This window comes from Hippoglossus hippoglossus, chromosome 6, assembly GCF_009819705.1.
Source record: "Hippoglossus hippoglossus isolate fHipHip1 chromosome 6, fHipHip1.pri, whole genome shotgun sequence".
Taxonomy (NCBI): domain Eukaryota; kingdom Metazoa; phylum Chordata; class Actinopteri; order Pleuronectiformes; family Pleuronectidae; genus Hippoglossus; species Hippoglossus hippoglossus.
Window position 1 is genome coordinate 18795190 of NC_047156.1, and position 10403 is coordinate 18805592.

At 41.1% G+C, this 10403-nt stretch overlaps 1 protein-coding gene and 1 long non-coding RNA gene across 2 annotated transcripts in view; one reads left to right on the plus strand and one right to left on the minus strand.

Moving 5' to 3' along the window:
• LOC117763050 overlaps positions 1–917 on the plus strand; it is a 29755-nt gene extending 28838 nt beyond the window's left edge. Inside the window, exon 2 of the long non-coding RNA XR_004614113.1 lies at positions 177–917. This is a non-coding gene — a long non-coding RNA (uncharacterized LOC117763050). The remainder of the gene's footprint in view (positions 1–176) is intronic.
• Positions 918–950: 33 nt separating this feature from the next.
• On the minus strand, positions 951–10403 carry LOC117763048 (overexpressed in colon carcinoma 1 protein homolog). The gene is made up of 5 exons (XM_034587902.1): positions 10034–10403; positions 5740–5764; positions 4303–4338; positions 3318–3397; positions 951–2177 (listed from the first exon to the last, which is right to left on the minus strand). The coding sequence occupies exons 1-5, from the start codon at positions 10074–10076 to the stop codon at positions 2173–2175; spliced, it is 189 nt and encodes a 62-aa protein (XP_034443793.1). The 5' UTR covers positions 10077–10403; the 3' UTR covers positions 951–2172.

The window sequence follows — 10403 nt, forward strand, 5'->3', positions numbered from 1 at the left end:
CAAGGCAACATTTTTTGGAGCATCTCTTGAATCTCAAGTGTTTGAAGGCGGCTTATTTCCACACCCCTCCAGGCTCCTGGTGAGTGGGGAGGTTGCAGTCATTAGAGGAGAGAACAGACAAGAGCCTGGCTGACAAATGACCTTGGCCCTAAATACCCTTCCAGTAATGTATGGAGTGTGTGTGTGTCACTATAATGTGCTATTAGAGGATTGGGGCTAGTGTGATTCTATATACATTCTATATATTGTCATCAAATTCCATTAAATATCCAAAACTAACGATGAATTGATCCTTCAAACAAGTGTTGTGTTAAAAGCATGACGTATCTAATTTCTCCATTGTTGTATGAGTACTATCAAATTATTTAGTCACATAATTTTTGTGCGTGACATGTTCCTGGGCACTGTAATTTACTGCCAGACCCACATACACCATCCTGCTGTAAATACTCCACAGCTGAAAATAGAGCCAAACAAATGCACTTTTTACTGATTCTCGAGCAGTTGTTTTAGAAAATGACTGAGCCTTATTTTTTAATCTTATTTGTGACCAATTCAAGGATTTACCTCTCCTATACCTAAAATGATCGTTGAGTGCCACGGACAGAGGGGCAAACTTCAAAGGAAAAGAAAAAGGATCTTGTGGCCTCACCTCAAGAAGGCTCCCAGTTTGAGTGCATGGGGTTTTCCCACAGTCCAAAGACATGCAGAATGGGATTAGATTAATTGAAGTCCAGTTGTTTGCTGGCGACCTGTCCAGGGTGAACCCTGCCTGTCCTCCCATCTCAGCGGGGATTAGCTCCAGCTCCATGTGCAGCCCTCAAAGGATAAGATGTATAGATACTGGATGGATGTTTTAGTTTTTCTTATAGGATTTGTGGACAATGAGTAAAATGAATAAAAACAGCCTCATCATTTAAATAATACACACAGTAAAACAACATTCACAATTAAGTTTGATATACATCATGTTTACAAAAAGTAATAAAATCAGTGCATGTGTTACAAAGCAATGCAATAAACCAAGACAAAGGGGGGAGGGGTATAATGTCCGCTTCCATTCATACTCTGGATCCTATGTACTATATTTTTTGCAACTGAAGATCATTTGAGGAGATTTTTTGCTGTATAAAATCTGGTTATTTTGTGAGATATGAACAAACTGTTTTTCTTCTTTTGTATATTCTGAGAAAGATTATAAGAGCTGTGTGAATTACCCAGAGTTCTTCTGCAGAGAGAGAGAGAGAGAGAGAGAGAGAGAGAGAGAGAGAGAGAGAGAGAGAGAGAGAGAGAGAGAGAGAAAAGAGTATCATGACTCATATGCTGATGTTACATCATCAGTCTGGGGCACAAACAGGTACGACCTGGCTGCTACACTCAGGATATAGTTAGGTTGAGGGGAGTCTAATAAAAACACATTTGACTAAACCCGCTGCTGTTATGAGAGTTTAGCCCAGTGTCAACGGAAATCAGTTATTTATGCACTGCAAGGTTCTGTGACGCATTTCAGGGAAGTGTCTGCTGCTGTCTGTCTGTGAAACACAGGATTCTCTCTGTCTCTGTCTCCGTCACACAATGAATCATTGATGGTGTTTTAGAGAAATAACTGAGCAGTGATTATTATTGCAGAGGGCAACAGGGAATGTGAGCAAGTCCCTGACAGTTCATCACGTGAGTGAGCTGGCTGTGTTCCCCCTGTCTTCTCCTGAGAAAGAAAGACAACGTTCCAGTGCTGCGACCACGGAGCCAAGATGGCCGTCGCAATGCCCGCTGCCACCGCTGCTACCACCGCCCACAGCTGCCCACAGCTGCCCACAGCTGCCAGTCCTAGGGTGGGCGCTTTTCTGCTCTGATGCTCATCTTTTTTCTTTTTTTTGCAAAGTGAAGGGTGATGATGAGGGATGCCGTGTGCAGACCTCCGCTGTGCGTCACTGTGTGCGACACCATGACTCCATGAGGCGGCGTCCTCGTTCAATGAAGAGTGTTAAAGCCTGAGAGTTTTTGCCAGTGTGTAGTGATTCAGAGCACTTACATGCTCCTTGATTATAACGTGACTAACTCTGGGTGAATGAATATGCAGGATCCTGCTGAGACAAAGAATGAAGTCGTTTGCATCACACGACGCAGAGCTGAGCAAGCAGTGTACCCGTGTTGACTTTCCTCCAGCCGCTGCTAGTCTGCAAAAGGATGGAGAAAAAAAACAGAATCAGTACCCCAGATATTCATAGGGACAATTATTTGACAAATTTCTACCTCTGCTTTATCTTTCATAATGTCAACACTGTGCTCAAAAACACACATACTCTTGCCAGCACTGTGAATTGCGGGAGATACTTGTGCCAGAGGCCAGGACAATAAATGAATTATTATGTTTAACCCTGATGAGCACAAGGACCAACATGCCAGGAGGACGGCCTTCAGGAGGAACTACTACAGCTCGTTTACTCTTAACAGGGGTCGCATTACAACATCTCACGCTTTATATTCGTTTTATTCAGCTCCTACGGTCGCTGAGATATCTCACAGAGGAGCATTGACAGAAAATATGAAGGCAAGTCCCAATGCAACTGCAAAAGTGACACAACGGAAACATAATCACAACGGAAGTAAGCTACAACAAGCGATGACAATGAAACGAGCAGAGTTGCTTACTGTTACTTTTTCTTGCTGCGGTCAAGCGAGCTGTCGTTTGTTATTTGAGGTGTTAGGGCACAGGTGCCTTTCCCTCTTTCCTATACCACAACACCTCAAATAGACAACCATCACATTTTTACACAAACAACAGCAGTTGTGTTATTACTCATGCATTTGTGTTTGTGGCTTTTGCATTAGTCTTTTCTGTGTGCGCTTAAGTGAAACGTCTCGGCCGTCGTACATTTCTCTGTTAGAAAGGCGGTTTCATGAAAGAATGAAGACCACTGGACCCTGTGTTTGTTCAAAACAACAGAACAGCACATATAAATAAAATAGGAAAATTTAATTATATTATTATATTTTTCCATGGTCAATGGAACTATGTTCATCTCCACAGATGTGAGAACCCAGGCTAATAATGAAGAGGATGCTCCTCATTAAGATTTAGTAAAATGTAAAGGTCAGAGAAAACTGAAGGCGCTGCAGGTGACATGTGGTTTCATGGGGCGCTGCCTTGGCCACCAGGGATTATTCCTCTCCATACCCCCCGAGGTGCTTCACTACAAGATGCTCATCACTGTCAGCGGTACCATCTTAATATAGCCTACACTTAATATAGCCAAAGATATGTTCAGTTTTCAGTTGACAGAACATGGGATTCACATGTGTCGGAGTTACTTTACCTGAATGTGTGGACTTGGACTGACTAGTAGCCACAGTGGTCATGTCTGTGGGTATACCCACGTACACACCACCATAGTTCCTGAGAAGAGAGGAATTAATAATTATCAGTTGAATATAGTTTCATCTGTTGATAAATGATAATATATGTTTATGTCTTTTCCACTATTCTTGACAGGTATCAGATCTTTCTAATCATAATACGTTTTTTGTGATGTCAGGAATTTCTTATGTGTTTCAGTGTTTTCAGCAGTTTTTCAGCAGGATTACACAACTGGACAGATCACCAGTGCATGCTTTTGAAATTGGTCAGGAAGTAATCTTTAAAAGTTTGGTGCAGATCTTGATCTGGGGGCGGAAACAGGATGTTTTTTTTCACATTCTTTAACCGATAGGACGTTGATTTCGGAGAGAATAATACATGAATCTTTATGAAAAAAAATCGGACATGTTTAGGTGCAGATCCAAATAAAAATCTGGATCTGGTGAATTTCAAGGGGACTGTTGGGCATTTAATATAATATCTGTGGATAAAGACAGTGAGCTCCATACACTTATTTATAAAGAATGGGGATAAGATCATTTCACAGTCTACCCATCCTCTTTGAAACCAAGTTTCAACGCGTCAAAATAGATAATTCCACTTATAAGCAGTTATTCCTTGCCATTTAAAATAGTGGCAACAGTGGTGATAACAATGGTAATGTAGAATAACTACATCTCTTGAGATGTGTGCGATTAAATAGAAAGTGTTGCTAGTAACATAAATAAGTCAAGAGCAAGTTGAAAATCTTTCAATTCTAATTTATTATTTTATTTATACCTTTGTTTTTTCCTACTGTGACATATTGACGTAAATGTGACACGTCAATGAAAAAAATAACACATTGATGTACCATAAAAACAATGCAATTATTTATATTGCATAAGTTCAATGATTATTCTAGATAATAAATGACAATAAACTGGAGACATGTAATAAAGTACCTTCTTTTCTCATCGTCTACCGGAGGATCTTCTGTCCTGATAGAGAGAAGAAGCACGGGTCAGGTCAGCTCAATACAAATTCACAAACAAAGAAAGTCATGAGACGCAGATTGTAAAGATTGTAAACACTGAACTGTGGAGGCAAAGTCACATGTCTGCAAAATATTTGAGGTACGCTTCATTAGCCCTGTAGGGAAAACAGCTCATTCTCTTCTGGGAAATCTCAACTGCAAAATTTGATTTGAGGTTTAGACCAGACGACTGAACAACCAGTTTCCAATGACCTCATTTTTTTTCCTTCTTGTTATTGTTTGCTCGTTTTTCAAGAGCTGCTCACATCATGTTGGACTACCTGTGTGTGTGTGTGTGTGTGTGTGTGTGTGTGTGTGTGTGTGTGTGTGTGTGTGTGTGTGTGTGTGTGTGTGTGTGTGTGTGTGTGTGTGTGTGGGTGTGTGTGTGTGGGTGTGTGTGTTTTGCTGTGCACTACAGTCCTCAGAAGAAGTGATTAACCTCAGTTAGTCAGTCATGTACTGCTGTCAGCTCTCATGGGTCCTGTGCTGGCTGCTCAGATTGTTATCAAGAAGTGCACACACACACACAGACACACACACACACACACACACACACAGAGACAACCACTGATTCCAGGAAATGCTTTGGAGATGCTGCTCCTCCCAAAGCTTTGATAAAAGCTAACTGTAAATGGCAAAGTACAATTTCTGAAGAACACAGAAAAACGTGAACAGAAACCACTTGTTTGTGTTAACTAAAAGGACAGTTTAACACTTACATGTTTTCATATCAATGTATCTCTTTTATAGTCAATCTCCTTTCTCACACTGAATATATAAAGTATAGTGTGGTTGATTTGTGAAGGAGAGATGAAAATGATTCATAGTTGAATCATCATCATTGAAAGTGAAGCTACAGGAGCTCTCAAACTGTATTGTCTGGAAAGACTAACTTACATCACTAAGTGCAAGTGGAAAGACTTTGTTCAGCTCTGTGAATCAGACATGAATAACATGAAGGATGGAAATCTGGGCTTTACTTGAAAGAATATTGTAAACAATGTAGAGGAACACGTATTTCATTTCTTTTGCAGACATTTGACAGTGTAGTTCTGGAGCTTCTCTACCTAGAAGTGGCTGCGATCAGTGAGATAACCAGTGAAAGGCCTGAAGGAATCATTGGAGTTTGATAACATCTCTGTTCCTGCACTGTTGTGTTAGACCATTAGTGTCCACGGCAGGAAACCACAGAGAGAGCTGCTACTCTCCAACATCCCATTCTGCACATAACCAAAGTTTGCCAAAGACACAGTGAGACTCCAGAATGATGGGAACATGTTTTGAAGGTTATGTCCACGCACGAAGCCCGGAGGCCATAGGGGCACATGTGTACTTGAAATCATTAGAAAATGACTGATGTACTTACACTTCTTTGGAGGCATCTGCTGGCCCTGAAAACACAGGAAAAGACAAGATTTAATTTATACTGTGTATCTGTTACCTCACTAATAGTATTTACTTCATGGACCAGACAGTCGCACTGCAACACAGTCCTCGTCTAACAGCTCTCTGCAATGCCAGAGAGTGCTCAATGAGACCACCTTTTCTGGGACCCCCCCCCCATCTTCCAAATCAGAACAAACATGACAAAATCTGAACATTATCTATACAAATTCTAGAAATCTCTTTCTGTATGTGGAAGCATTATCTCAGGAACTGTTCATCTTATCGGCTTCACACTCGGCACGTGACTTGTTTAGGGTCTAGGGAGGTGCAGTGTTGAATTAAGAGCGATTAAGAAACGTGATAAGTTTAATGAACAGGCTGGGCAGCTGGGACTCATCAGCATAAGTGACGTTGATCATGACAGCATAGCGTCCCCAGCAATGACAACTGATTCTCTAGTCCCGGGTTCCGAGTAATGAGCGAGGCTGCACTGGTTCTGTGGACTGATACCAGCAGCAAACATCCCATTCATTCAGTCATTCATCTATTCTAAACAGGCACAGTGAGAGTTCTCTATTCATCTGATGTAGCAAATATTAGAATAGAATAGATATATATACATAATATCTTTATTGTCGTTGTACAGGATACAATGAGATTAACAGTGCTCCTCAAGTTTAGTGCATTTAAAATCAACCACCATACACGTTCATTCATCAGCAGCCACAAAATGCAAATTAAATAAGTGTCAGATAGAATTACATTCAATGTCTATTGAGGCTTGGTTATGTACAGAATGTACAACGTAGTTTCTTAGTCATTGGATTTAACTTCCAATAGCAAATTGAACGAGGAGTGATCAGCTGAATTATATTCGATGTTTTAATATTTGAGTCGACAGTAGCTTAAAGCAAGACACATGTCATGTTACTATGACATGCTGAACAACCAAAGTTCAGCACTTTATATTCCCCCATAATCCATCCTGACCACCATATCTACAAATCAGCAAGAAAAACATATTAACACATATATTCAAATTTCACAAAACACAAAGAAATGGTCAAACAAAATAAATATTAAAATTTAAATGTAGGTTTAATGCTTCAGTGGAAAATCTTCAGGATGATTTGCATAACTCAAGTCAATTTGAGTGATTACATTTGCATTTGTATGTCCACTAATTGTTGTCTAATCAGTTGGCTTTTATTTTTTTGTTTCCTCAGCCTCTGAAGGGTAACGGAGGACATGTTGCTGTAAATGCACTAAGTGTAAAATGCCTGGATCCCAAAAGCTCATTCCCTTGTGTCGCCCCTTCTACGCACTGACATGCAGCATTTGAAAATTAAGAGAATCTACAGTACACAGAAAAACAGCAAATTTTGACCTTGTGAAAGAAATGGAGAGTTGTGTTTTTTCTTGCACGTCAAGGTTTGAGTCTGCTGACATGACACAGGGGCCATTCAGCAGCCAAACAAAAGCTCATTCATTTCCTACGGAGCACATCTGGCTGCATAAGACTGGGGATGAGCAATGTGATATACGGTGCACTGAGTTGGTCGTCGAGAGTTTGGTAATGACCATAGATTAAAATTGGAACATTCTTGTGTGACTCCACTTGAAAGCTGAATCCTGAATGACTTTGGCTGTGGTTTTGATTTGGACAATGCCTGGGAGCAGAAAACTTTGAAATGAATAGTAACATTTCACTTTAACCTTTCCTCTGTGACATTTGCAAAACGTTTAGTAAGTGTGTTACAACAAAAACTGTACTTTAGACATTTTAAGTGTTTATAGAATTACACTGGGCTGCTCTATGTTCAGGTCAGGATGTAAGGACACACACCTAGTGCATCCTTCTCTTTTCTACAAGTCCATTAAATGAGCCCTTTACATTTAAATACTTTATATTTAAAGGTGCGGGTCCCTTCTACAGAGGCCGCTATGTTTTTTATAGTCATCCGGACTGGACAGACCAAACACCTTTTGAGTTTTTATGACAAGTGAAGGTTACCACAGGTTCTCCTCCATGTTTGGAAGGCGAGGGTGAGGTGAGGGGTATTCAGCTGCAACATGCGGTTTCACCACTAGATTACATTACATTACATTACATTTCATTTAGCAGACGCTTTTATCCAAAGCGACTTACAATAAGCGCATTCAGCCATGAGGGTACAAACCCAGAACAACAAGAATCAAGAAAGTACTATTTTCTTCAAGAAAGCCAAACTACAATGTGCTATAAGTAAGTGCCATTTAAGTGCTACTGAATTGTTAGTTTAAACTTTTATTCAAGGTATAGTCGGAAGAGATGTGTTTTTAGTTTGCGGCGGAAGATGTGTAGACTTTCTGCTGTCCTGATGTCAATGGGGAGCTCATTCCACCATTTAGGAGCCAGGACAGCAAACAGTCGTGATTTTGATGAGTGTTTAGCTCGCAGTGAGGGAGCAACAAGCCGATTGGCAGATGCAGAGCGGAGTGAACGGGCTGGGGTGTAACGTTTGACCATGTCCTGGATGTAGACTCGACCCGATCCGTTCGCAGCACGGTACGCAAGTACTAATGTTTTGAAACGGATGCGGGCAGCCACTGGTAGATGTCACTAAATTCTACACACTGAACCTTTAAATCAGCCTACAACTCTGTTATAAACCAATTATTTAACATTCATATACTACTTATGCTATCAATTCTAAATGGGGGTGGTGTTTGCACAAATAATGAATGCTAATACTGTAAAACACAATTGTTAATACCTATATGTTGTTTACAAATTCTATTCACCTAAAAAATGAACTTATATGGACATAAAACTACATTGTGTAGAGACAATTAATCTTCTTAGTTTAAAAAAATATAAATATGAGCAAGATTGGTGAGAGGGCGTCCACTGGCTTTAACGTGGTGTCAGCTTGCACGGACAAATGAGAGCAGCCACTGGACCATGTTTGTCAAAGTGACAGGATGTCAGGCGTCCTTGACATTGTGCTGAACGCTGATCTCTACTAAGGAGCAGAAAATGGATAAGGCCTGCTGCACTGAAATAAACACAGCTGCTGGCCTTCATAAACAAGCCGTACTCACAACAAAAAGATGTTGTGTGCAGACAGTTTAACGTCCACGAAGAGCAAATTTAAACCGAAAGGCAACAACGGGTCTGTTTCATTAGTTTGTCAGTGGCTTTCTGCTTTGTGAACGATTCTGTACCTGCAAGCAAACACACACCCTTCTGAATTAATGGGCAGTGGTGGTGAGATAACCCTTAGATCTAATTTTTACCTCGGTTGGACCGTAGTGTCCAGAGATTTGCTCTGCATAATTTAAAACAGGAAGCCTGTTGTATCAGCCCAAATCAACAAAGTGATGTGTTATTTAAGGACAAGTCACAATTAGTCAGAGTGTTAGTATAAGCATGAGATAAAGTATTTCCTCCAATTATCTGTGTTGTCCAGGCTTTATGAATGAAAGCTGGCCATTTGATCGGGAGTATTTCAAAGACAACTGCTTCCAGGCACAACCAGCATCAGTCAAGGGGGGGGGGGGACAGAAAGAGGGTGAATGTCAGTGTTTGTCTTTCATCCTCAAAATCCATGGCAACCGACACAAACACACAAAGAGGAAGAAAAAACGCACGAATGTTAAAAGAAAAGATCAATGAGGGACTTGCTTTTGTATCAACGTAGACGTTGTAATTACAGTATCAGTGTCACCATCATTACCAGAGCGACACATTCCTGAGGCTGCTCTGGTGTCTCAGAACATGGGAGACCCTTCAGGTTCAACCCAGCATTGGTGACTGTGGAGACCACCTCACACACACATGCTTGTAGCTGACACACAAACACACACACTGCAGAGTGGCTGCCAGAATGCTGCAAAACGCCACAATAATTTTACATGTGGAGGCATAAACATATGTGATGGTATGATGCTGTCTATTCATTTATGAATGAAGTCAAGACACTGGGATCCCACACACACACACACACACACACACACACACACACACACACACACACACACACACACACACACACACACACACACACACACACACACACACACACACACACACACACACACACACACACACACACAGGGAACCCTGACACACTTCATTTACATTCAAAACACTGTCTCCCCTTGATGCAGATACATTGACAACGCTCTCCCACACACTCTGACCTATAATCACACTCTCACTTTCTCTCTCTTGCACACACACACACACATATGTATTTTATATTTATACAGATGCTTGAAACACAACTCACCCCCTTCTGTGCCGCTGGTAACTGAGGAATTGCCACAACCCATTTTGCATCGATGCAGCCACCGTCCAAGCAGAGCAGAAAAATGATTAAGAAGAAGAAGAAGATGAAGGAGGAGGAGGAGGAAAGGAAAGAGAGCCAAAACACATTGTGAAGGAATGAATGAAAGAAAGAAAGAAGGAAGAGAGGGAAGGTCACAGAAATGTCTCTCAGAAATCTCCTCTGGTCGTGTCCCCCTCCCCTCTCCTCAGACTTGAGTCCGTCCTCTCTGCAATGCAATGGAGAACTGAGAGTGAACTGAAAGCATGGAGAGAGACGCTTTTATACACACACACGCACACACACACACACTGAGAGGGAGAGAGAGAGAGAG

Coding starts and splice junctions, on each gene's coding strand:
- LOC117763048 (XM_034587902.1), bottom strand. CDS start 10,076: ATGGGTTGTGGCAATTCCTCAGTTACCAGCGGCACAGAAGGGG. Junction 5,765..10,033: donor TACCAGCGGCACAGAAGGGG/GTGAGTTGTGTT, acceptor CTGTGTTTTCAG/GGCCAGCAGATGCCTCCAAA. Junction 3,398..4,302: donor GTAGACGATGAGAAAAGAAG/GTACTTTATTAC, acceptor CTCTCTTCTCAG/GAACTATGGTGGTGTGTACG.